Consider the following 27,575-nt stretch of genomic DNA (forward strand, 5'->3'; position numbering starts at 1 on the left):
TGTTTTAGAAAACACCCAAACCACAACTTCTACCTGAGGTATTGACTGCAAAACTTTTTTGTACCCTAGTATTTCTTTCAAATTATCTAATTGAGATCTCTCTATTTCAGTTTCGATGATACAAGTGATAGAGGGGGCAAGTTGCCTCGTGAGATCACGAAGCTCACGAACTGCCGCTGGTTTGCCAGCCCGACGGCAGTTCCAGCATAGCAGCCTCATTGCGCTAGGCGCGACACCACTTGGGGGCCCGCCAAACGTGCATCTTGATTCTTTTGTAAGCTACTGTTCCTCACTAGGGGGTTTTCCACCGCTCACTGGTAAGGTTTTGCTCTCTTCTATTCTTGTGTAGATGACGGACTTGCAGGAACTCCTGGGGATGGGAGTGCTAGCACTGTTTCCCCCTACTCATTCACCTGTTGAGTGGTGCCTGGTGGCGTTGTTTGGGCTACCGGAGCAGCTCCCCTTTTCCTATTTTTCTCAGCATCTACCATGGTTGCATTAGCTCGGGGATCTTCCACGTCGTCAAAACACTCACGGGAATCAGCTCCTGCATAACCGTCTCCTCCGTTTCGACCTCCTCTGCGACCACCCCGGCGGCCTCGACCTCCTCCAGGGCCACAAACCAGTCCTCATAAACCAAGAGGCTCTTAATTCCTTAAAGACCAGTGCAAAGGGAGGATTGATTCCTGTACCATTCTCTTTGTGAAGGTGCCCTAGCATCCCACATACCGTGCACCAATCCGGCAACTTCTCAAATCAATCTTTTGCCTTGTAACGTATATGATGACTCGGTCCTATTTTTTTCTTCCAAACAAATCTCACTTCATACATACAACCCTGCCTCGCGCTTCGGCCTGGTGCGGCCAGCCCCACCTAGGCCAGCTTGCCAGATGGGCTGCCTGCCCGGACCGCTGCTCTACAGCGCTAGCCCAACATGGGCATTGCCCGCCCTGCACCAGCGCCCCGTCTGACCTACGCGTGGGCGAATCCTATTTGACGCTCGCGTGCGTCCGACTGCAGCCCTTTCGCTGAAGCGCGCGAGCGAGCAGCGCGAAACGGGCCAGCCCACATTGAGCGTTGAAGCGCAAACCGGTTTTGGGAACCTTCTAGAGGGTTCCCTCAACCGGTTTTTTCTTTTTTTTCCTTTTACTGGTTTTTCGCTTTTTTTCTGTTTCTTTTTTCTTTTTTTTTGTTTCTGCTTCTTTTTCTATAACTTTTATTTTTCCTTTTACTTCCTTTTATCCTTTTTAGGTTTTTTCATTATTATTAGTTTTCAAAAATGTTCAAAATTCCAAATTTGCTTCACAGTTTTGAAAAAAAATCACAATTCAACAATTGTTCAACGTATATTACAAAAATGTTGAACGTATAATTCAAAATTGTTCATGATATATCACCAAAATGTCCAATGTCTATTTAAATATTGTTCAGCTTATATCACAAAAAAGTTCAATGTGTAGTTCAAAAAATGTTCACCCTTTATGAATAAAAAATGTTTAATGTATATTTAATAAAATTTTCAGCGTATATCACAAAAATATGTGTATTTTAAAATTGTTCAGCATATATCAAGAAGTTCGAGTGTATTTAAATTGTTCGTAGTATTACAAAAATGTTCAATGGTCGAAAAGTTTCAGTTTTTTCTGGATCTGCCAACGCGTGAGTTCATAGAAGTTTGCGCGGCCCACTAACCACGAAGACTTGGCAGCTCAACTGGCTGAGAACGCTGACCTGCTATCGCCTGGTTACGAGTTCGATTCCTCGTGTGATCTTTGTTTTCCTTTTATTTCTAGTACCGTTTTTGCCATGATGCCATCCAATGGGCCGGCCCATTTAGATCGCGGCTGCGCGGAAGCTCGTCCTTTTGACGCTACCGAGCGCCTACGCATGGCCTGCTATGCTACGCACGCCAACCGCCGGAATTCCCTATTAGACGCACGTTGCATCAAAGTATCGACCTTTCTCACATAGACCTGGTGTTCGAGCGATGACTTGGGCCGGCCCATTAAAGCGTTGCAGCGATTCTGGTTTTGGGAACCTTCTAGAGTTTCCTGGCCGGTTTTTCTGGTTTTGGGAACCTTCTAGAAGGTTCTCCGAACCGGGTTTTCTGTTTCTTTTTTATTTTTATTTTTTCTGTTTATTTTTGTTCTTTGTTCTTTCTTTTTTCTTTACTTTTCCTTTTGCTGTTTATTTTTTCTTTTTGTTTATTTTCCATTTCTTCCATTTTTTTTCTTTTTCAAGTTGATATTTGTTTTTTAATTAACTTTTTAGATTTTCAAAAATGTTCACCTTTTAAAATATGTTCACAAATTCAAAAAATGTACATGACTTTCAAAAAATGTTCATGTATTTCAAAAATTGTTCACAAACTAAGAAAATGTTAATATTTCAAAAAAACTTCTGGAATTGCAAAAAAAGTTTGCGGTTGCAAAATTTAGTCTGAAATTTCAAATATGTTCGCATTTGAAAACATGATCAGGAATTTTAAAAAAAATGCGTGGTTTCAATTTTTTGTTAGATATTTCATGAAGTCCCATTTTCAAGTTTTTGTTCACAAATTCAAAAAATTTACAGGACTTTCGAAAAATGTTCATGTATTCCAAAATTTGTTCACAAATTTAGAAAATGTTCATATTTCAAAAAAACTTCCGGAATTGCGAAAAATGTTCGTGGTTGCAAAATTTGGTCTGAAATTCAAAAAAATGTGTGCGTTTGAAAACTTGTTCAGGAATTTTAAAAAATGTTCGTGGTTTCAATTTTTTGTTAGATATTTCATGAAGTTCCATTTTCAACTTTTTGTTCAAAAATTCAAAAAATGTTCAAGGTTTCTATTTTTTGTAGTTTCATGAAATGTTCCATTTTTCAAATCTTTGATTAAAAATTGAACAAAAAAATGCGTTTTAAAATTTGTTCGTTACTTCAAAGAATGGTTCTCGTTTTTCAAAAACATTTTCCGCGGTTTCAATTTTTTTGTTTGCATATGCAAAAAAATGTTCCCGTCTACAAAAATTTGTTCTAAAATTAAAAAATTGTTCGCATTTTTTCAAAATGCACATCTTCAGAAAAAATGTGCACTTATTTTTAAGATGTTCCCCTCTACAGTAACTAATTGTAGTTCAATAGAGTAGACATGCCCGGTTGTACGGTTGTGCTAAGTTATTTCAGATGCACACTATTCTACTGCAAGCAATGCTTGTCAGTTGGAGTGGCTGGGAGCACGCGTTCCTAAGTCAGTTGGAGTGGCTTGTCGGTCCGAACCCTGCCATCACACCTACCTCTCTTTTTTGCTTTCGTTTCCTTACAACGGTATAATGCAATGGGCCCGCACAGTCAGGCTGTTCCCTGTGCGCGGCGACGCCAGTTTGACGCAAAGAGCGTCCAATAGGAGCTCCCTTTGCCGCCGTCTGCATGTTACCGATCCGATCTCGACGAAAGTCGAACATATCAAGGATTTTCGCTGTACACTGCACTGACGACGTCTCCAGATCACTTCCGTCCACTGCGACCATGTTGACAATAATCATGACATCGAATCTTCCTTCTCTAGATGAACGCCTCACACCTAGCTCTGATACCTCCTGTTAGAATAAGACCGAGGCGCACAATCAATTACCAAGGACCAAACAATCACACCAACACGACATCAAGATTTGTTAACGACTTTCAGCGATATGTCTACATCCCGGGGCATGACTACGGGCACTCCTCCGCGTGACACCGACACAATACTGTGACCGGCCACCCGGGCGCCGGCACACGCCGCGGGCTCCTCCTGTTTTGTTCGGTTCGGTTCTCTCCGCATGTGTCTGTGCATGCTTTTCTCCCTTAATTTTCTGACGATGATCGGCTCCGTGAGTGCGCGTGTCGACATGCAGGGGTGGAGGGCGTGGCCATGGAGGTCGACAAGGGATCCATGACTATTGTCGGCCCGCTTCGATGCCAAGAAGCTTAGGGACCGCGTCGCCTCGAAGACCAGGAAGAAGGTCTAGCTCGTCGGCGGCAAAGACAACAAGGGTGGCGGTGGCGGTGGTGGGGACAAGAACAAGTGCGCCGACGGCGAGGGCAAGCAGGTGCCTGAAAAGAAGGAGGAGGAGAAGGAGCAGATTGACAAGTGCGGCGGCAATGTCGAGAAGGGGAAGGCGGCAAGGACAACAATAAGCCGGCCATGGTTTGTCCTTGAATCCTATCTATTCTCTCCAGTCGACTCGCATCATGTCCCGCTCTCATCTGTTGCAGCGTTTTGCTGATGAGATTGTTCTGCTCGACTGATCGTTCGATTTGGTTCATGGCAGCCGGTGATCGTCACGGTGGTGCTCACCGCTGGCTTCCACTGCGCCGGCTGCATGCACCGCGTCCGCTGCAAGCTCTTCAAGATCAAAGATTCAAAGGTATCCGCAGCTCCTCCTCCACTTGCCTCGTCATGCATGCACGCTAGGTTCTCGACCGAATTCCCCGTCCGTGCGCATTCACATCGCCGAGCACGCAAATGCCAAGGGGATCCAACCTGGTCCAGGGCGTGTTCGGCTCCCTCGTCTCGGCGACGGCTTCACCTGCGTGCTCGAGACTGGCTCCTCCTCCGCGGCCGCTGCTGGGGCCGCGTGGTAGCGCCGTGCAGGCGGCCTTCGCCAACGCCTCTGTCTCGTCACTCGCCGCGGGGGGCTCCCGAGCGTGCGGCATGGTGTCTGCTTGGTGCTCTGCTCCAGCTCGGGCGCAGGCGTGCTCCCACAGAGCGATCTCGGTCCCCACAGGCTCGCCGTCAGCGACTCACACGCATGCGGGCTCCGCGGCGCAACCACACCGCAGTGTGCTGGAGCCGAGGACACCCTTTTATTTCTCCCACTCCGGCAGCCAGCTGACAGGTGGGGCCTTGTGTGCACGGATTTTTTGCAAAATGTGATGCCACGCCGTGGGACACAGTCATCGCCGCGTGGCGGTTGACCGGTCAACCATGTGCCAGTCAACGAAAAACGTACAAAAAATCGTACATGGACCGTCCTTTAACAAGTTTAGCGACCATATTTGAGGTATTTTACCATGCAAAAAAATATTTGTGTATTTTGAAGTACAGGTATTAAAGTGGGTTCGAGCGCAAGTTTAGGGATCACAGATGAAATTTTGTCATCCACATTATGCTGAAGAAAAAAGCTAATCCACTTTGTACTGCCTGAAAATAAAACTAATTTACAGTAGAATATACTACTTACCTTGGCGACATATTTTTATAGAAGAAACAACTTGAGTCCGAGACTTGAATCTAGGTGGGCTCACTGCACACCCGCACAGCTTACCAACAGAGCGACACTACGTTTTCCAAACATAGTTATAATAACTTGGAAATTCATCAGGGTTTCTCCGCACAAACAAATAATGACTTGGAAATTCAGCAGGGTTTCAACAACATAACTAACTTGGCAATCCAGCAGAAGTTCAAGAAATAAAAACCCGGGAGATTCAGCAGACCACGACAGTACCAAGGGAATGCCACTAGTGAGCATCCGACAGATTACTGCTGCACAGGATTACAGCAGCATACACACACAAACAAATAACAAAACGGAGGAGAGGCGAAAGCATCGCTCCAGGCACAACTGAAGGCCGTCACTCAGTCAGTGGCGACCCAGCGGCCTGTTTCTGCGGTCTGATCCAGTCCTGCAGCACCAAGGTGACCCTGTCGTGCTGCTTCACGGAGGAGCCGTGCAGGAGTGGGGCGGAGCCGGCGAGGACGCAGTTGTAGTGGACGTACACCTTGTGCCGGAACCTCTCCTGCTCGGGCAGCGTCATCTCGTCCCACTCGGCGTGCAGCTTCTCCGACAGGCTCCAGTCGATGTTGTACCTGGTGGCACCGAAGCAAGTCTGGCTCAGGACCCGCCTCGCAAGGGTCTGCAGGTCGGGCACGCGAGCCCCGTGCGTCGACCACCATTCAACTGCAATGGGGTGAGAAACGTGGTAAGAAGATAGTAATTCATGTAGTATGATGTGAACTGATGAATGAAATAGTGATGATCTCAGTGGGGGTAAGTTTGGGTTTGAAAGTTGAAGTGAAAACAGAAGAAAAGAAGGCTCCTGTACAGTTAAAGCAGACCATATACCCCAGTTTGCAACTTGCAACATACTCCTGTGCTATAGAAATGCAGTTGAGAAGCTAGGCTGTTGCAGAGAAGTAATCGTCACATTCATCGGTTAACCTTTTAACTTCTATGCTACTATTATTTAAAACAACCATGTTGATAAGTTAGTCTAATGCAGAGCAGTCGAACATTCTACACATGCTGACTTCAAATACAAGTGCATTTTGACATGGTATGTTTGTGACATGTTCACATACTAACTAAATATGTTTGGCGCACTGTATGTTACAGTGCACAAATGCGCATATCAGATTACCTGGAGGGCCTCGTGACACTATTCCAGCTCGCTCTAAAGATTCAATACAAGTACTCCCTCCGTTCCAAAATAGATGACCCAACTTTGTACTAAAGTTAGTACAAAATTGGGTCGTCTATTTTGGAACGGAGGGAGTACATATGATTAGGGAGTAGGCATTTTGCAAGAGGTTAGGGTGTAGCTTACCTTGTGGTAATTCCATGATTTGCTGCATTGCTGGATCTGTGTCGAAATAGCCCAACTTCTTCTCATACACTTCCAATTGTGCAGATGCTTTAATGGCATTGTAATGAGCCTTGCCCAGTTTGGTTGTACAGGCCGCGATGCCGCTGCTGATCTCAGTATCAGGCTGGAATCCAGCTGTGTAAAAGATCTTTGGGTTTAGCATCTGACCGGCAGCATGGAGAGGACTATGCAAGTAATCATCCCATATCCTATCAATCATACACCAATAAAAGTCACCTTCATCTCCGATATTGAGAGATATCTCTTCTTTTGCTCTATCCATGGCTTCATACAAGATACCCATCGGACAGATATCATATTCCAGTTTATACAACACACTGACAAGTGGGTCTGTAACCTTGACGACTTCTGCAGCAGCATTCCAAAATTCATCATCTGTCTTTACTATGCTCTGGATACGCTTGAACAAGTCAAGACAAGCCCAACCAGAGGAAACCCATACAGGCGAGTTTAACATCTGCACCAGATCTCCTCTTGCAGAAACTAACCTCTCTAATATGATGAACATTGCCACAAATTTTAAATAAGAACTGCTCAAAATCTCCTCCTGAACATACCTTCCTTTCAGTTTCATTGGCAGTGCATGGTCATATAAAAACCTTGTAATTTCCCTTGCCTTCATTAGGACTTCACTGACATGCTCGAGCGCTGCTATTTTCTCAAGCAGAAGGTTGATGCAATGGTCAGCACATAGTGTGAAGAAGAAACTATCATATTTATTTAGCACATACTGCCGTGCCATCTGCATATGGGGTGACACATCATTCATGACAATCTGAACAATGTTATGGGCACCAACATCTTCAACCACGCGAGAAAGCATTGATTCTAGCTCATCAAAGTCCTCAGTGATTTCAGAGGTGTCAATGGATCTAAGGAACAGCGTACCTTTGCTGCAGTGCACCAGGACACTTACGAAGCTTTTGGTACACTTGCTCTTCCAACTATGCACAATTACAGTGCAGCCACTTGTTTGCCACTCTTGCTTGAGTTCCTTTGCGCGGTTCTCAGTTTCTCTTAGTTGCTCCTGCAGAACAGCTTCGTACGTAGGCATTACAGCCCAAGGCCCATGGGAAAACACAACCATCTCCCTCAAAGATGATGAATGGAGAACACCAGGCTCAGGTGCAGCTTCGGAGAAGAACTTGCCTATTGACTTTGCCGACTGAGAATCGGAATCACTTGTCTCAACCTTGGGTTTCGGTTGACAAGAACTATATGTGATTTCCTTGGCCTGCGTCAGATCCGGTTGATAATGAACAAAGCAGCGGTTGTTATTGGACACAGTTGGTTGTAGCTGTGGTTGCTGGACTTGAGGAGATGGAAGGGCTGGGCTTGTGTGAGGAACCTCATCATATTCTTGCTTCAGTCTCTTCGTTTTTCCGAGCATCTGATCTTTCTTGCGATCCACAAGTGAACCCCTTAAGCTTGTCCTGACACTGTCCGGTACTTGGTTGCATGGACGAACATTGCCCCTGATGCCTGCTAAATGTTCCTCTAGACGGCTGTAACTACAAACCACCTCACCGCAGTAATTGCAGCTCATTCTGCTGCCTTCCTCATCAATGGTTTTGCCATGCCTTTCTTTTCCATGATTACTTGTCTGAGGACCTTGTGCGGAAAAAACCTGAAGAAAAGCAATGAGAGATACTTCAGTAGTGCAAAAATTAAAATGTCAAATTCCCAAAACATGAGTGCAACATTTCACCAATGATGAGATTTCATCCGCTTCCTGTTAATGACAGCACATAATGTACTGCTATTGATGAATTTACCACATGTGAACAGAGAAGACTGTGATCCGACTAAACACTGTATCTTAGAATTTTAAACATAGTGTCACTGGGTGAAACAGTTTGTTCTGTATTTTTTTCTGATAAAGAACAGTTTGTCTGTATAACTCTTCAAGAAGAGCACAGAGAGGCGTGGGCAATGGCTCATAGTATATTTACCAACAGACTGAAGGCAAGAGCTTCACAAATTACAAGTTCAGGGCAACAAATCTCTGGGCACCGATGCAATGAATTAACAGCAACTTCAACAGGGCAGTCAACAATTGGCCATTTTCACCATGGTACACTCCAGAAACATGTAACTGTAACTAGATTAGACAGTTGTTCCTCACAAACAGACTAAAAATTCGATGCTTACAATCCTAGGATTCAAATGAACCATCGGAAATAGGCCGGTGTAAATAAAAGGTTAACTATTTCGGTACTATCCCACAGGACAATTGGAGTAATATTTACTTTTTCAAAGATCAGTGATATGGTATTAGCATAAGACTGCATGATGATCTTACAAAGCTACGTAGTAACAATACCCCCTCTGAGACCAGTGGCGAGCAGCGACTCTTTTTTCCCGATACTAAAATCCGACAAAATCATAGCGCCTCCCCTCAAAGTTTTAGCAATTCCTTCGAATCGGCTTAAACGCCTTTCGAAATCCAACATGACGCTACCCAACTCCCAGAATCAGACAAAACCTAAAGCGGAGAAAGGGGGATTCTTCCTCAGCAGAAAGACAATTACTTACCATTTTTGTCCCCTCCGGCGCGAGAACAAGGAGGGGTTCGCAGCAGGCCGCCGCCGCGCCGCGCAGCACCTCAACCTGACTCCCAGGGGCTGGGGGCGCCGCCGACGGAGCCGCCGGGGTTTGACGGCGATGAGCCCGATCCCGCGACCCGCCTCCTCTCCTTGCTGCGCTGCGCGTCGTGGTCTCTGCTGCGCTCTGGCTTTTGCTTTTATGATCAGCGGGGCGCTCACGGGGTGGCAGAGAGGAGAGAGGAGGAGGCGGCGAGGGCGAGGAGGGAACTCGGGTTTTTGGGAAGAGATGGAAAAGACTTTGACTGTTTGCCGTTTCTGGAAACTGACGAGACGACGGGTTTCAATAGCTGGACATTCACTGGTGAGTGAGTAGGTGGGTGGGCAACAAATTTTGTTTTTCTCGTACATACGTACCCCCACGGTCCTAAATTTTTTGTCTTAGATTTGTCAAGATACGGAAGATACGGATGTATCTAACACTAAAATGTAACTAGATTCATTTGTATCTAGACAAGTCTAAGACAAGAATTTTGGGACGATGGGAGTATATACAAAGCAAAATGAGTGAATCTATTATCTAAAATATGTCTATATACATCTGCACGTGGTAGTCCATTTAAAATTTCTAAAAAGACTTATATTTAGGAACGATGGGAGTACATTCATCCTTATCAAAACACGCATGCACATCTTACTCGTATGAGCACCTAATTATCGGGAACGTCACCTCCCACCGAATGCAAATCACCGGAAGGTTTAGAATAAATCCATGAAAATGCAAGCACCACTGTTAAGTCTGAGACTTGAACTCTGTTGGACAGAGGATATTATTGTTCTACTAATCATTTAACCACATGTTGGTTCGCGGAACAAATTTTGTTGGACAACAACATATCATTCTTCGCGAACCAATATGTGGTTGGATGGTTAGGTGGACAGTGGTATTCCCAGCCCATCAGGGTTCAAGTCCTGATGCTCGCTTCAGGATTCTTAGCGATACGCGTTCAATGGGAGGAGACGTTCACGTTGACTACGAGGTGTCTATGACGACTTCGTAAAATCTCAAGATGATATGCCGGCCTAATCTCTCAGAGGTGCTCATAATGATAGGGTGTGCGTATGTGCATTCATAGAGGCGAGTGTATGCGCGTATATATAAGCGATTGTGTTGATGTTAAACAAATATTTCATTCTTTGCAAACCAACGTGTGGTTAGATGATTAAAGGTACAGTGCTATCTCCAGCCTGTCAGGATTCAAGTCCTGATGCTCGCATTATTCCTGAATTTATTTCAGGATTTTCGCCGATGCGCTTTCAGTGGGGGAGATGTTTCCGTCCACGACGAGGAGCCTACGATGACTTCGTAAATCTCAAGATGATATGACGGCTCAGTCTCTCAGGTGCTCATAGGGGCAGGGTGTGCGTGTGTGTGTTCATAGGGGCATGTATATGAGCGCTTGTGTCTGTACTGATATTAAAAATATATTTCATTCTTCTTTACCATAATAATAATATGCTTTTAATACTAACATCAGCAAATATTCATGAAATGGAAATTAGGCAAGATATTAATTGCGCGCATATATTAGGTAGGATATTATATACGCATTAATTGTATGACTAGCGCTCATGTTGATACTTGGTATAATATTAATTGGGCGTTGAACACGTCAAACGCTCACCATTGGGGCAATCTATGTCGTTGATTGAACTGGTCTGATGGTCAAGATTGATTGGATTTGCCCTTAAGTCTTTTTATATTGGTATATAGACATAATAATCATATGATTTTAATAGTTACATCACCAATTACTCATGAAATCGTGGTTACACTGAAATTAGGTAGGTCATTAATTGCACGCATATACTCCCTCCGTTTCCAAATATAAGTCTTTCTAGAGATTTCAACAAGTGACTACATACGGAGCAAAATGAGTGAATCTACACTCTAAAATATGTCTACATACATTCATATGTGTAGTCCATTTGAAATGTCTAAAAAGGCTTATATTTAGAAACGGAGGGAGTATTAGGTAGGATATTATGTACACATTAATTGTGTAACTAGCGCTCCTGTTGATATTTGTTATAATATTAATTGCATGTTGAACACGTCGAACACTCACCATTGGAGCAATTTAAGTCGTTGGATTGAACTGGTTTGAGGGCTAAGATTGATTTGGTACACCCTTTTGGTTCTTTTATATTGGTATATCTCAACTAATTCAAAAGAACGTAAGATTCCCATCTCACCACTTTTTCGTCCAACTTTTTTTATATACGTCTCACTCTTTTCTTCTCCTCTTTATTTTTTCCTCCCATTTGTGATTTTTCTCCTATCAATTCTCCCTAAAATAGAATCAATTGTCTCATGTTTTATTAACTTACCATAAGAAAAACATATTCTGTTTGGTAAGCCATTAAATTCTTAGCAAATAAGTACTTAACAATAAAATCTCTATCTTCTCTACTTATTACTTAAAAAGAACGCAAGGTTCTCATTTCACCTCTTTTTTGTCCAACTTTCCTTATATACGTCCCACTCTTTCCTTCTCCTCTTTGATTTTTTCCTCCCATCTCTGATTTTTCTCCTATCCATCATCCATAAAATAGAATCAGTTGTCTCATGCTTTATTAACTTACCATAATAAAAACATATTCTGGTTGGTAAGTCATTAAATTCTTAGCAAATAAGTGCTTAACAATAAAATTGCAGTAAATCATGACGATTGCATAATTTTTTTGCTAGTAACTAGGCCAAAGATGATTGACTTCATGCCATTGGTGGATTGCATGGAAAGAAGAATGAAAACAAGTTCCTCCTTCCTCAATCAAGGTGAAAGATTGCAGTTTCTAAATTCTGCTTTGTCCTCTATGCCCATATTCTATCTTAGCAGTTTGCTAGTCCCCCTTGGAATTCTAAAATAACTGGAGAGAATCCAAAGACAATGTCTATGGAGAAAGCATAGAGATGAGCCCTCACAATCTTTAGCAGCATGGGACCTGATCTGTAGGCCTAAAAGCAAGGGGTTTAGGGATTTTGAACTTGGGGGTCCAGAATATTGCTCTATTACTCAAGCATATGCATAACTTTTTGAACAATATGGATCTGCCATGGGTATCTCTTGTTTGGAATACATATTATCATGGGAGGGTACCACAGGGTACTGCCAGCTGTGGATCTTTTTTGGTGGAAAGATATATGCAAAATGCTGGATCATTTCAGAAACACAACTCAGGTGCAAATTAACTATGTAGATTCAGTTCTGTTTTGGTCTGACCGATGCAAGCTTGGTGATTCTATGACAACTTGCAATCAAGGTTTCCAAGGCTATTTTCGTATGTGAAAGATCCATGGATAACTGTACCTGAAGCTTTTCAAGCACATCATATCTCAGAGATGTTTCATTTACCTTTGTCTGAACAGGCATATATGAATATATGGAAATTTAGGCAATGATGACCACTCATAGCAGAGATTTTGATGCAACATATCTGGTACTTGAAGGGGACATGCAATGCTTTTAAACCTAAATTATTTAATTCCTTCATGCATTCTACCTTGTCATTTAATCCTCTGCTGCTATGGATCTAGAAATCATCATGCACAATGAAATTAAAAGTGTTTGCTTGGATGTTGATCATGGACAGGCTTAACACTAAAGATATGGTTGATAGGAGGCATTGACATATGGATGATGGGGTTAATTGTGTTCTTTGTCCTCTGCTAACAAGGGAAACCAGAGACCATCTGTTCTTCCACTGTAATTTCAGTGTGAGAGTCTGGAATTATCTTCAAATCTGTTGGCCATAGGGAGATGATATGAGCAACATTGTGCTACAAGCTAAACGAGATTTTGCAAAACCTTTGTTCACTGAGCTGTTTTTTGTTGCATGCTGGAACATCTGGATAGTCAAAAAAATGCTAAGGTGTTCAGGCATGAAAGGCCTAGCTTTAATAAATGGAGAAGTGCTTTCATCCATGATATTACTCTCATGCAGCATAGAATCAAACATGTCTTTAGAGATGAGTTATTGAGATGGATTTCTTTTCTTCCTCCTTAAGGTATTGTCTTGTAGTTCACTAGTTTTTTAGTTTACCACTTTGATTACCTCTTGTAATCCTTGTAATTTGTAACTCTTCTTGGCAATACAGTTAAAGTGCTGGGGGGGGGGGTTCTCTATAGTTTATAGTAAATAAAAAATAGGCTGAATTAGAAGCTAGTAACAATAGGCTGATTTTTTTAGAGAATCCCAGGTGAGGTTGTTGTTGTGTTGGATAGATGTGCCCTTGATTGGTTACTTCATGCAATTTCATCAACATAGACACATAATTCAAAATATCACCTTGGTATAATTCTAGTCACAAATAATTCAAAAGATCACCTTGGTATAATTCTAGTCGAATATCTTAATGCACTTACTACACTTGAACAATATAAGATTTTCACAGAAGCCTGGAAAATAGGCATCTAGTTCTAATACGATCCTTAGAAAAAATAATATGGTATCCACAGAAACCTTTTATGCTCCTACTAAATAAATTGCTTTCCCTTACTGTTGACTTTAGACATCGTATTCTCCATTCCAAAAGTGGCATCTTAAAGCACTTACTATACTTGAACAATGCGATTTTCACGGAAGCCTGTAAAATAGGAATTTAGTTCTTAAATGCTCCCTATAAAAAGCAAAAGTGGTATCGACAAAAAACCTTTATGCTCCTATTGAATAAATTACTTTCCTTACCTTTGAATTTAGACCGCATCTTCTTTGTTCCAAAAGTGCTATCTTAACGTACTTACTGCACTTGAACAATGAGATTTTTGCAGAAGCCTGGAAAATAGGCATTTAGTTCTAATATTCTCCCTAGGAAAAACAAAAATGATATCAACAGAAACCTTTTATGCTCCTAATGAACAAATTATTTCCCGTCACCATTGATTCTAGATTTCTTCTTCTCTGCTACAAGAGTGGCATCATAATGGACTTACTACACTTGAACAATGAGATTTTCATGGAAGCCTGTAAAATAGGAATTTAGTTCTAATACGCTCCCTAGAAAAGACGAAAATGGTATCAACAGAAACCTTTTATGCTCATACTGAATAAATTACTTTTCCCTAACCTTCAATTTTAGATCTTGTCTTCTCTGTTCCAAAAGTGGAGTCTTAACGCACTTAGTGCACTTGAACAATGAGATTTTTGTAGAAGCCTGGAAAATAGGCATTTAGTTCTAATATGCTCCCTAGAAAAAACAAAAATGATATCAACAAAAACCTTTATGCTCCTAGTGAATAAATTACTTTTCCTACGTTTGATTTTAGACCTCGTGTTGTCCGTTCCAAAAGTGGCATCTTAACGCACTTACTACACTTGAACTTGAGATTTTCACAGAAGCCTGGAAAATAGGCATTTAATTCTAATATGCTCCCTAGAAAAAACAAATACGGTATCAAGACAAACCTTTTATGCTCCTAATGAGTAAACTACTTTTCCTTACCTTGGATTTTAGACCTCGTCTTCTCCGTTTCAAAAGTGGCATCTTAACGCACTTACTACACTTGAATAATGAGATTTCCGCAGAAGCCTGGGTAACATGCATCTAGTTCTAATTTGCTCCTTATAAAAACATGGTATGAGTAGAAACCTTTTTTGCTCGTAGTGAATAAATCCTTACCTTTGACTTTGGATCTCGTCGTTTTAGTTCGAGATGTAAATGGAGAATGGCCTAATAGTTGGGCAACGACTATGGTTCGTCGGGAATACGCGAATGGTGCAGCGCATAGGTGCCTTGGAATACCACAGATCTCACCTAAGAGGAAAACATAGACAATGGCTCACAATTATGAGGGCAAACATATCAAGAGAGTGGCGGTGGCAGCAGTGGGTGGAGGAGAAGATAGTTTGATCTAGATAATGTTCGTGGTTGCGGTGGAGGAGAAGATTGTTAGGTCTAAAGAGTGGTGGTGGCGGCGAAGGGTGGAGGAGAAGATGGTTACATCTAGAGAATATTGGTGGTTGAGGTTGGAGGAGAAGATAGTTAGGTCTCGAGAGTGGTGGCGGCGGTGGGTGGGGGAGAACATAGTTAGGTCTAATGTTGATGGTTGTTTCATGTGGGCAAGGTGGCTTTATAGCTGTGCGGTTTGGGACTAGGAGCGCGGCTGCGATCCGTGTTATGCAGGGTGCGGGTCGTCGAGTGAGAGATGGGTGGCGGGGAATGGGAAAAAGGGTTGCGCGGATACATGACGTGGCGGGGAGGTGTGTTTCATTTTTTAGGGTGAGGAGGGGTGCGGCGATGCAAGGAGGACGTGCATCCCGGGTAGGTGGATGGCAGGTGATACCAAATGGTTTTTGGATGGATTGTGTTTGCGTACGGTGTTTCTCAGTGCCACAAATTTTCCGATGGATTTCTGGTTGGTGGGCCAGTGAGGTGTGTGCCTGTGACGAGACTAGTGCGAAGGTGTAAACTCAGGTTATTGCTAGAACAATTTGGAAATCATATTTCTATGTCTTCCATGATCAATTGATATCACTGTGTTTCTTTCAAGTATTGTATAACACACCTCAACAAAAAAGCTACTCCATCTGTTCAATTGATACACCTCAAACGGATCTATAATTTTTGTTGTTCTATGATGTTATATTATCACTTTTGTATACTTTTTATACCAATTTATATTGTTTTTCTGGACTAACCCATTAATTTAGTGCCTGGTGTTAGTTCCTTATTTCTGCATGATATTTTGGTTTTGTAGGAAATCAATATCTACAAAGGTCAAAATAACTTGTTGATTTAATTTGATTTTGTGGGTAACAGAGGACCCAAGAAGCTCCGGGGGAGATCATGAGGAGCCACACGGGGCACACAACCACCTGGCACGCCCTAGGTCGTGTGGGGTTCACCTTCATCGCCATTTGTCCATTCAACCGCTATAAATTCCTACAAAACCCTCTGCCATATTTATAGAAGAATTTTTCCGCCACTGCAAGTTCCTGTTTCATGAAAATCCAATCTGGAGGCTTGTTCCGGAGATCTGCCGGAAGGGGAATCCATTGCTAGAGGATCCTTCATCAACCTTACGGCCTCCATGACTATGTGTGAGTAGTTCCATTAGGACCTTAGGGTCCATAGTAGTAGCTAGATGAATCTATCTCTTTTTGGATCTTCAATACCACCAGATGACCCATTGCGCCAATTGGCCTAGAGACCAACGCCAACCTACAAGTTAAGCGGACTATACGAAACCTAGAACGGAAGTCAAGTGAAATATTTGAAGAGACCAAGAAGATAAGCAACTAATACAACAAAAATGGGTGAATTGTTTGATGGTGCACAGACCAACTGCAACCCAGAAATTAAGTGAGATATATGAAACATAAAATGGAAGTTAAGTAAACTATTTGAAGGAAGTTTTTCATGAATGGTCTGACTATGGTTATGTTTCTATTACATTGTTTCTACCCCATACATTTATCAAAGACAAACAATAACAATTGATGCAGAAACCAACTGCAGCCCGGAAGTTAAGTGAACTATTTGAAGGATCTTTTCCCCAACTATCTGCAAATGATTATGTTTGTACTGTATTGGTATTTTCCTTGACAACGTTCATTCCAATAGCTTTATTTGGTGACACATAAACCATTTGCTTGAGCAGGAAAATGGGCTCTAAAGTTATTTTTTTGATGCTCACTCGGGAAGAAGATAGGTAAACCATCTGAACCATATTTTTTCACGATCATTCATAGAACACCATCATGATTTTTGGGGGGATGTACCCCGGGTAGCCTCATCCACACCCAATAATGTTTCAAGACATTGGGGCTAGCAAAGCCCCTCATGTTGACTGGCCGCGTGGCCGGCTCCCTGGGCCAGCTGGGACCACGCGATCGACTTCCAGAAGACGGCGCACTCTCAGAAGGCGGCTTTGGGGGCGGGACAACTCCCAGCACTTGGCCCCTCCTCCTCCTCGGAGTCTGCACTCACCCACCACGATGATACGGGGCATGGCTATAGTAGCGCCTGCTCCCTCGAATCCCGGAGGGTCGTGGCTACAGTAAGCGCTGACCAAGCGGCCACCTACCCGCATGGCGCGGGACTGTAGCCATACAACACATGACGCGGCCCTCGTTAGCAAGGACCATGCTACAACAAAAGGAAATCACCATGACCCGCAGGCGGCGGGCCCTACCAATCGGTCGGATTCTTGGCAGCCGGCGGGGCCCTCCAGAGGCAGGCCTCAGCAGCCGGCGGAGAACCCGATGGCCTTAGACACTGACGCCTGGGTCCTATACCCGGCTGTATTACCATTGTACCCCTGGGGTGTTGGCCTATAAGACCGCCCGGGCTCACGCATGCAAAGGGTTCAACTCTCATTCCACACACACCATAGCTAGGAGAAGAGGGAGAGCCCTACCCTTCTTCCTCCTCTAGCAATACATGTCCAGGAGCAACTCTGTATACTCTTGATCATAATCATCATAGCAGGACTAGGGGTGTTATCTCTCTGGAGAGCCCCGAACCTGGGTATGTCTTGTGTGCTCCCGAGCTCATGGGAACTCTCGCTTTCGGAACTCGACGACGTCCTCATGGATCCACCCATGATAAGCCACCCCCTAGCATCTGCCATGAGATTACCACGACAGTTGGCACCCACCATGGGGCCATCCGCAGCATCGACCGGAGTTGTGTTCCGGATGGGAACCACCCTTCCCTCCAGCGAGCGCGTCGCATCTGGCCTGATCATCGATGACCCGCTGTAACACCCCGGATGTAACTTTCCGTCTTTGTAACTCCAACTCTTGCCATTTTCGGCGATGTGATATGTATTTCCCTCCGTGGTTGGGTTTTGCCTTTTGTTTTGCATTTTATTCATGTCATGCATCTCATATCATGTCATCATGTGCATCTCATTTGCATACGTGTTCGTCTCATGCATCCGAGCATTTCCCCCGTTGTCCGTTTTGCAATCCGACACTCCCACATGCACCGGCGCACCCCTCTTGTCTCTTTTCGTGTGCGGGTGTTGAACATTCTCGGAATGGACCGAGCCTTGCCAAGTGGCCCTGGTATAGCACCGGTAGACCACCTGTCAAGTTTCGGGTCATTTGGAGCTCGTTTGATACTCCAACAGTTAACCGCACTCCCGCAAAGGCCTCTTTTAAGTTGCAGCCCAACACCCCTTCAAAACAGCCCAATAACCCATCTAACTCCCCTCCATGCTCTCGGTCGTTCAATCACGATCGTGTGGGCGAAAACCGCACCTCTTTTGGACACTCCTAGCTCCCTCTACCTCTATATATAGACCCCTCCACCGAATTCCGGACGAAACCCTAGCGAATTCCCCTTCTGCCGCCACCGGACACGTCCGGCCGCAGCCGGACACGTCCGGGTCGCCCCGCCGCCACCACGTGTCACGCCGCCATTCGCCCGCGCCGCCGCCGCGCCACCCCCCCGCCGTCGGCCCGGCGAGGCCCGGATCGGGCCCCCCCGAGCCCATCTCCATCGCTCCGCCGCCCCGCGGTCCGCGCCCTCTCCTCCGCCGCCGTCTTCGCCCGCCGCCGCCGTCGCCTCGGTGAGCCGCCGCCGCAGGACTCCTCCGCTGCCGTCTTCGCCCGCGTCCCGGCCGGCCCCGTCGCCGCCCGCGCCCTCTTCCCTCCGGCCGCGCTCCGACTCCGGCGATGCTCCGGCCTCCTCCGGCGAGCTCCTCCAGCTTCCTCGCGCTGCTCCGGCCACGTCCCCGCCTCCGGCGAGCCCGACTCCGGCGAACCCTCGCGTCAGATCCAGATCGGGCCGGTTGACTTCTCTTCCCCCCCTGTTTTTTCACTAAGTCCTGAGATCTGCAGTAAAAATCATTGCATCTTCATTGCATCGCATCTTCGCACCCGTAGCTCCGTTTCGTGCGTATAATAAGTCAAATTGTTCGTCTCGAAGAGTACATCATTTAGTTCCATTGCATCATTTGCATTTGAGGTCATCTTGATGCCCGAAATGCTGCTGGAAGAGGGCTTCATAATGTTAGTTTCAGAATCTTATCAGCACGAGCTCTTTTGTCATTTTTTCCATGATTGATGTGTGCATCCTATGGACTTGGTCCCTAAATGTGTTTTGAACTAGGCTATGTCTTCTTTACATAGGTGCTTACCATGTATTTTTGTGATCAATGTGGTGACTAGCACAAGCATGCAAACTAGGCTTCGTGTTAATGCTGATTTTAGTTCCTGTTCTGCTGTAATTTTCATGCCATGTAAACATGTTTCTAGAGAGAGATCCATGCATATTTTGAGATACTTCAGTAAGGGTGTTTTGAAAACATGGTTATTCTCTATCCATTCATGGTCCTGGTTGCAATTATGGAGTAGTCTAGCATGTCATTTTCGTGCTCTACTTTTGCTTCAAAATGTTTCCTGGCAGACTGTTTACATGTTATTCAATTTGGCCGAGGTTGTTGTAGTTGGTCCGGATATGCTATGATGTTGTTTCTTGCCATGTATAGCTTCTATGACATGTCTTCTTGATGGATGTATGCTTAGTTTATCATGAGGTGCTCTGTAGTGAGTGCATCGAGCTCACGAAGGTGCCTTCATAATTATTTCAATGCCATGCTTTGTTTGCTGAAATCTGTTAACGGAACTTGCTATGTTTACGTGGGTGCCATCATATTTTCTGATCCTTTTTGGCTTATGGTCAGTAAGGGACTTTTGATCTATGCTTTGAGTAGATTCATGCCATGCCTTGCTTTGCTATTATAAGTTCCTTTAGCATGTTGATAACCTGCTTTGAACATTGCTTCATGATGTTGTTTATGCCATGTCCAACCTGATATTTTTTTATGCTCTTTCTCCATGCTTGTTTGAACCTGTTATGATGTGAATTAGCCGTAGCTCAGTGTTCCTCTTTTGTAAAGCATCTCCTGTAGATGATCCTCATATGCTTTGTTTTCACGTTGGGGTGCTGTAGCATAGTTTATTGTTGCATGCTAAGTAGCATCGTGCTGTTAATCGCAGCTTTGTGCCATACTTGTCTTGCTTGCAATTTGCAAACCGTGCATCCGAATCCGGTGGTCCTTATATCGATTTCAACCGAAATCATCTCATTTTTCCAGCGGCATACTTGGTTTGCCAAGTTGATGCCTTGTTCACCATCTTTCCTTCTGAAGCACGCATATGCATTGCATACCACATCCCGCATATCATGACATTATTGCATCATGTTGCTTGTGCATTGCACCATGATTTATTGTGGTTCCTTGCTTGTGTTCTTGCTTTGGGTAGAGCCGGGAGACGAGTACGTGCACGAGGAACCTGTTGAGTACACTAACGAGGGTCCAGCCTTCGACAACTCTGAGAACCTTGCAGGCAAGATGACCATACCTTCGAAATCATTTCTATCTTTGCTTGCTAGTATTCGCTCTTTCGCTATGTTAGCCCTGCCTGCCTTTGTTTACCATGCCTACCTATTGCCATGACAAACCTCTAACCAACCTGTCCTAGCAACCATTGATTGGCTATGCCACCGCTTTTGCTCAGTCCCTCTTATAGCATTGTTAGCTGCAGGTGAAGATGAAGTTTGTTCCAGGTCGGAACACGGATATTTTGGGATATCACAATATCTCTTGTTTAAATTAATGCACCTTATATACTTGGTAAAGGGTGGAAGGCCTGGCCTTATGCCTGGTGACTTGTTCCACTCTTGCCGCCCTAGTTTCCGTGATACCGGTGTTATGTTCCTTGATTTTGCGTTCCTAACACGGTTGGGTGATTTATGGGACCCCATTAACAGTTCGCTTTGAATAAAACTCCTCCAGCAAGGCCCAACCTTGGTTTTACCATTTGCCACCTAAGCCCTTTCCCTTGGGTTTTCGCGAGCCCAAGGGTCATCTTTATTTACCCCCCGGGCCAGTGCTCATCGTGAGTGTTGGTCCAACCTGTCAACCGCCGGTGGCCACCAGGGGCAACTCTGGGCTGGCCTACCGGAAGTTTGGACGATCCGGTGTGCCCTGAGAACAAGATATGCGCAGCTCCTATCGGGATTTGTCGGTGCATCGGGTGGCTTTGTTGGTCTTGTTTTACCATTGTCGAAATGTTTTGCGAACCGGGATTCCGAGACTGATCGGGTCTTCCCGGGAGAAGGTCTATTCCTTCGTTGACCGTGAGAGCTTGTGATGGGCTGAGTTGGGACACCCCTGCAGGGTATATAATCTTTCGAAAGCCGTGCCCGCGGTTATGAGGCAGATGCGAATTTGTTAATGTCCGGTTGTAGATAACTTGACACTTGACCTCTTTAAAATACATCAACTGTGTGTGTAGCCGTGATGGTCTCTTCTCGGCAGAGTCCGGGAAGTGAACACGGTTTGTGTTATGCTTGACGTATGTAGTTTTCAGGATCACTTCTTGATCGTTTCTAGTTTCTCGACCGATGTGTCGCTTCTCTTCTCGCTCTCACTTGCGTATGTTAGCCACCATATATGCTTAGTGCTTGCTGCAGCTCCACCATTTTACCCCTTACCTACCTATGAGCTTAAATAGTCTTGATCTCGCAGGTGTGAGATAGCTGAGTCCTCGTGACTCACAGATTCTACCAAAACAGATGCAGGTGCCGAGGATACTGGCGCAGATGGCGCAACTGAGCTGAAGTGGGAATTTGATGAGGCCCTTGGTCGTTACTATGTATCGTTTCCAGATGATCAGTAGAGGTGCCCAGTCGGGACGATCGGGGATCTAGCATTTGGGGTTGTCTTCTTTCATTTGAACTTGACCGTAGCCGGTCTATGAGTGTATTTGAACGATGAATGATCTTAATTATGTATTGTGCGAAGTGGCAATTGTAAGCCAACTCTCTTTATCCCATTCTTGTTCATTACATGGGATTGTGTGAAGATGACCCTTCTTGCAACAAAACTTCTATGCGGTTATGCCTCTAAGTCGTGCTTCGACACGTGGGAGATATAGCCGCATCGTGGGTGTTACAAGTTGGTAATCAGAGCCATCCCCGACTTAGGAGCCCCCTACTTGATTGTTTGCTGGCGATGTTGAGTCTAGAACAAAAATGTTTTGAGTCTTAGGATTATATATATCGGAGAGTAGGATTCTTTTTACTCCTCAGTCCCTTCGTCGCTCTGGTGAGGTCTCCTGACGTAGATGTTTTGACTATCCTCTTCTCAAAATTTTCACTAAATTTTTTTAGGATCACGCGGGTATCTTGGAATCGTTCCGATGGTTTTGTGACGAGAACATTGTTCTTGGTTCCTCCTGACATTTAGGGGTTGTGGCAGTGTCCCGGGGAGTTGAGCTCCGAGGTGTTGTCGTCACAATTTTATCGTTGCAGTTCTGGAATACCTGAGATTTGCCGACATCGAAAATCTCTTTTATGCAGTTGTTGGTGAGATAACCCCGATAACCCAGTACTGGGGCGAGCTCGGGAGTATTGCCATAACTCGTATAACGGATGCTTTTCGAAGGTTGAGGTACACGATTTTTGAAGGTTTCTTGGTTACGTGTTGACGGATGGATACAGCTGGATGTAGGGATTGTTAGTTTGGGTGAGATATTGTGCTTCCCCTGTATCCCCAACACCAGATTGCATAACCAGAAAGTTTCGGGAGTTTATAGGTGGGTTTCAAGTAGCTCTAGCATTTCTTCCCGCAGATATTTGGTTTGTGATTGGGTAATCCTTACCACTTATTTGTTCCAGTTGTACCTTGTTTATTTCATTCATCAATCTCTATTCAAGTGGCTTCTCACCTTAATGGATGTGTGATGTTTACTTTGGAATTCATTCGTTCATCTTTGTTCGAATGTTTATTGTGAAGACTATATGTTGCAATTTCTATCCGTTGATTCAACTTGTCTATTTGTCTATCAAGATGCTAACGGATGTCACCCTCTTCAGGATGGCTCTGCCAACGCGTCAGAATCTGGATCGCAATGATGGGAGTCAGGCGAACCCTCCACCTCCACTTCCGCCTCCGGAGGCATGGCAAGCTTTGATGGCAGCCTCTAACGCCCATGCTCAGATGATGATCCAGCTCATGCAAGAGCGCAACCAAGGCCAAGGCAACCAAGGGAATCAAGGTCAAGGGCAGTTCAATCATCAGCCTCAGTTTCCAACCCTCAACCAATTCCTTGCAAATCAGCCGAAGTCTTTCAGCTATTGTGTCGAGGCCACGGACGCCGATGATTGGCTCGTGGATATCAACAAGCATTTTGAATGCAGCAATGTCAGGCCTGAGGACTATGTCAAGTTCGCTTCTTTTCAGCTCAAGGATCAGGTAGCTGATTGGTTCCAGCAATACAAGGATTCCAGAGGTGGTCGAGTGATTACTTGGACTGATTTCTGTCGGGACTTTAAAGCTCACCATATTCCTACCAGTGTTGTTGAGAGCAAGCGTGAGGAATTCCGCAATCTCAAGCAAGGCAACATGTCAGTGTATGAATACAACAAGCAGTTTCAGAAACTTGCTCGCTTTGCTAAGCAAGATGTTCCAGATGAGAAGAGTATGATCTATCAGTTCAGAGGTGGCCTTAGAGAGGATCTGCAGTTAGCTCTCGTTCTTATTGAGCCTACTCAGTTTGATCAATTCTACAATATGGCACTCAAGCAAGAAGGTGCTCAGCTCAAGTGTGAGGCTTCTAAGAAGAGAATCAGAGATGCAGTGCAATCTTCTTCTTCCTCACAAGTGGCAGCTAAGCAGCAGAAGTTTTATCTTCCTCCTCCTCCGTTTCGTCAGCCTTACCAACAGAAGAACTCAGGTGCTCGTGGATCTTCCCACCCACCCAACCCAAGCTATCAGAACAAGTCTCAGCCTCAAGCTCCAAGGTCAAGTGCTCCTTATCACCGTCCGCTCTCAGAAGTGACTTGCAACAAGTGCCAGCAGAAAGGCCACTACACGAACAAATGCTTGAATCAAAGGCGCCTTCCTCCTCCTCCTCCTGTGAGATCTTCAAGCAATGCAGTGGTCAAGCATAATCCAAAGTCTGCAAAGGTCAACATGTTGAATGCAGCTCAGGCAGAGGATTCTTCAGATGTGATCATGGGTAATCTCTCAGTTAATGATATTCCTGCAAAAGTCTTATTTGATACTGGTGCATCGCATTCTTTCATTTCAAGACCTTTTGTGGCTATGCATGATTTGGTTACTCAAGTATTGCCGAGTCCTTTGTCGATTGTTTCCCCAGCTCGGCAAATGACTTCTCGAGCTTTCGTTCCAAATGTCGGTATCAAGATGGGCGACTATAAATTTCTGTCTTCTCCAGTTGTTCTTGGCGATTCTGATATTGATCTTATTCTTGGGATGGACTGGCTTTCTAAGCACAAGGCTCAGCCTGATTGTGCTGCCAGGCAAATTCAATTGACACACCCTTCTGAGGATGTTATCATCTATGCCGCTCGTGATGAAACCATTCGGTTGTTTTCTCTCAATGAGAAGGGCGAATTGGATGCTATTTCTCAAATTCCAGTCTTTTGTGAGTACCAAGATGTCTTTCCAGAAGAGCTTGCGGGTATGCCTCCTCATCGGCCAGTCGAGTTCGTTATTGATCTTGAGCCTGGAACAGAACCCGTTTGCAAGCGTCCATACAAGCTTGGACCCAAGGAGCTGAAGGAATTGAAGAAGCAGCTCGATGAACAAGAGCGTTTGGGTTTGATCAGACCGAGTTCTTCCCCATGGGGTTGTGGAGTTCTTTTTGTCCAGAAGAAGGATGGCACGGACCGACTTTGCGTCGATTACCGTCCATTGAACAAGAAGACAATCAAGAACAAGTACCCACTCCCCAACATCAATGAGCTTTTCGAGCAACTCAAAGGTGCTAAAGTCTTCTCTAAGCTTGACCTTCGTATGGGGTATCATCAGATTCGCATTCGTGAAGAAGATATTCCCAAGACAGCATTCAAAACAAGCTATGGTTCTTATGAATATACTGTCATGTCTTTCGGCCTTGTCAATGCTCCTCCGACGTTCTTTCGCATGATGAACTTTATCTTCAACCCCTACACCAACGAATTTGTTCTGGTGTATCTCGATGATATTTTGGTCTTCTCCAAGAATAAGAAGGATCATGCCAAACATTTGCGATTGGTGCTCGACAAGCTCAGAGAGCATCAATTCTATGCGAAGTTTTCCAAATGTGAGTTCTGGCTTGATGAAGTTCTTTATCTTGGTCACATCATCTCCGCCAAGGGAATTGCTGTTAATCCGGCGAAGGTTTCTGCAGTTGTGAATTGGGAACCTCCTCAGAATGTCAAGCAGCTCCGCAGTTTTCTCGGTCTTGCAAGCTATTGCCAAAGATTCGTTGAGAACTTCTCCAAGATTGCAAAGCCTCTTTCCAACCTCCTCCAGAAGCATGTCAAGTATGTCTGGACGCCTGAGTGTGACGTCGCTTTCAACACCCTCAAAGAGAAGCTAGTCACAGCTCCTGTTTTGACTCCTCCTGACGAATCCAAACCATTCGAAGTATTCTATGATGCTTCCCTTCAAGGTCTCGGTGCTGTGTTGATGCAAGAGAAGAAAGTTGTGGCCTATACCTCTCGTCAGTTGAAGCCCAACGAAAAGAACTACCCCACTCATGATCTTGAGTTGGCGGCAGTTGTCCATGCATTGATAACATGGAGACATCTCTTATTGGGAAGGCAAGTGGACATTTTCACCGATCACAAGAGTCTCAAGTATATCTTCACTCAACCCAACCTTAACCTCAGGCAAACCCGATGGGTCGAAATGATTCAGGAGTACAATCCGAGTATCGAATATACTCCTGGCAAGGCGAATGTGATTGCAGATGCTCTGAGCAGAAAGGCTTATTGCAACAGTCTAATTCTCAAGCCGTTTCAACCGGATCTTTGTGAGGTTTTCCGCAAGCTGAATCTTCAAGTTGTTCCTCAAGGCTTTCTTGCCAACCTCATAGTCTCTCCTACTTTGGAAGATCAAATTCGTGAGGCACAACTCCTGGATACCATGGTGAAGAAGGTGAAACGTGGTATTGACAAGGGCATTCCTAAATACAAGTGCTATCGCTTGGATGACAAAGATACTCTTTTCTTCGAGGATCGAATTGTGGTTCCAAAAGGTGATCTGAGAAAAGTCATCATGAATGAGGCACACAATTCCCTCCTATCCATTCACCCTGGAAGTACAAAGATGTACCATGACCCCAAGCAGTCATATTGGTGGACTCGAATGAAGCGAGAGATTGCTCAATTCGTGAATGAATGTGATGTCTGCAGAAGAGTGAAAGCAGAACACCAACGACCAGCTGGTATCCTTCAACCCCTTGCTATTCCGGAATGGAAGTTTGACCATATCGAGATGGACTTCGTGACTGGTTTTCCTAAATCCAAGCGTGGAAATGATGCTATCTTCGTTGTCATTGACAAGCTTACCAAAGTGGCTCATTTCCTTCCTATCAAAGAATCTATCACAGCAGCTCAGCTGGCAGAGCTATACACCTCCAGAATTGTCTCCTTGCATGGCATTCCACAATTGATATCTTCAGATCGTGGAAGCATTTTCACTTCTAAGTTCTGGGACTCCTTTCAGACGGCCATGGGCACCAATATTCGTTTCAGCACAACTTTCCATCCTCAAACAAGTGGCCAAGTCGAGCGAGTCAATCAAATTCTTGAAGATATGCTCAGGGCTTGTGTCATCTCTTTCGGTATGAAGTGGGAAGATTGTCTTCCTTATGCCGATTTCTCCTACAACAACAGCTTCCAAGCGAGTTCGGGCAAGGCCCCATTCGAAATTCTCTATGGTAGAAAGTGCCGTACTCCTCTCAATTGGTCTGAGACAGGTGAACGCCAACTTCTTGGCAACGACTTGATCACAGAAGCCGAAGAAATGTGCAAAGTCATTCGTGAGAATCTCAAAGCCGCGCAATCGCGACAGAAGAGTTACTATGATAGCAAGCACCGTGACTTGGCTTTTGAAATCGGAGACCATGTCTACCTCCGCGTCTCTCCAATGAAAGGCACTCGTCGCTGCGGTATCAAAGGGAAGCTTGCCCCTAGATATGTGGGTCCTTTCAAGATCATTGGCAAAAGAGGCGATCTCGCCTATCAACTTGAGCTTCCATCCAACTTTGCAAATGTGCACGATGTGTTTCACGTTTCACAGCTTCGCAAGTGCTTCAAGACTCCCAAGCGCACTATCAACTTCGAAGAGATCGACCTCCAAGAAGATCTCTCTTATCATGAGCATCCCGTTGCTATTCTTGAAGAAACCGAACGCAAGACTCGCAACAAGTCAATCAAATTCCTGAAAGTGAAGTGGTCACACCATTCCGACCGAGAAGCCACCTGGGAGCGCGAGGATCACCTCCGTTCTGAATATCCGGAGTTCTTTCAGTCCTAGATCTCGGGACGAGATCCTCTTGTAGTGGTGGAGTGTTATAACACCCCGGATG

The 27,575-nt window shown here is 44.7% G+C and overlaps 1 protein-coding gene and 1 long non-coding RNA gene across 3 annotated transcripts; both read right to left on the reverse strand.

Annotated features, from left to right (window-relative positions):
- Nucleotides 1-5,347: 5,347 nt before the first annotated feature.
- Nucleotides 5,348-9,472, reverse strand: LOC119335632. The gene is made up of 3 exons (XM_037607742.1): nt 9,166-9,472; nt 6,571-8,257; nt 5,348-5,924 (listed from the first exon to the last, which is right to left on the reverse strand). Exons 1-3 carry the CDS (start codon nt 9,166-9,168, stop codon nt 5,599-5,601), a joined length of 2,016 nt encoding a protein of 671 aa, XP_037463639.1. The 5' UTR covers nt 9,169-9,472; the 3' UTR covers nt 5,348-5,598.
- Nucleotides 9,473-11,659: 2,187 nt separating this feature from the next.
- LOC119336162 lies at nt 11,660-15,244 on the reverse strand. Of its 2 annotated transcripts, XR_005162229.1 has the most exons (5): nt 14,854-15,244; nt 14,677-14,763; nt 13,923-14,009; nt 13,735-13,821; nt 11,660-11,767 (listed from the first exon to the last, which is right to left on the reverse strand). It is a non-coding gene; the product is annotated as an uncharacterized LOC119336162 (long non-coding RNA). The 2 variants fall into 2 exon arrangements; XR_005162228.1 differs by lacking the exon at nt 11,660-11,767 and having other exon boundaries at nt 13,654-13,821.
- Nucleotides 15,245-27,575: the final 12,331 nt, after the last annotated feature.

Source organism: Triticum dicoccoides, chromosome 7B (genome assembly GCF_002162155.2).
Source record: "Triticum dicoccoides isolate Atlit2015 ecotype Zavitan chromosome 7B, WEW_v2.0, whole genome shotgun sequence".
Lineage (NCBI taxonomy): Eukaryota > Viridiplantae > Streptophyta > Magnoliopsida > Poales > Poaceae > Triticum > Triticum dicoccoides.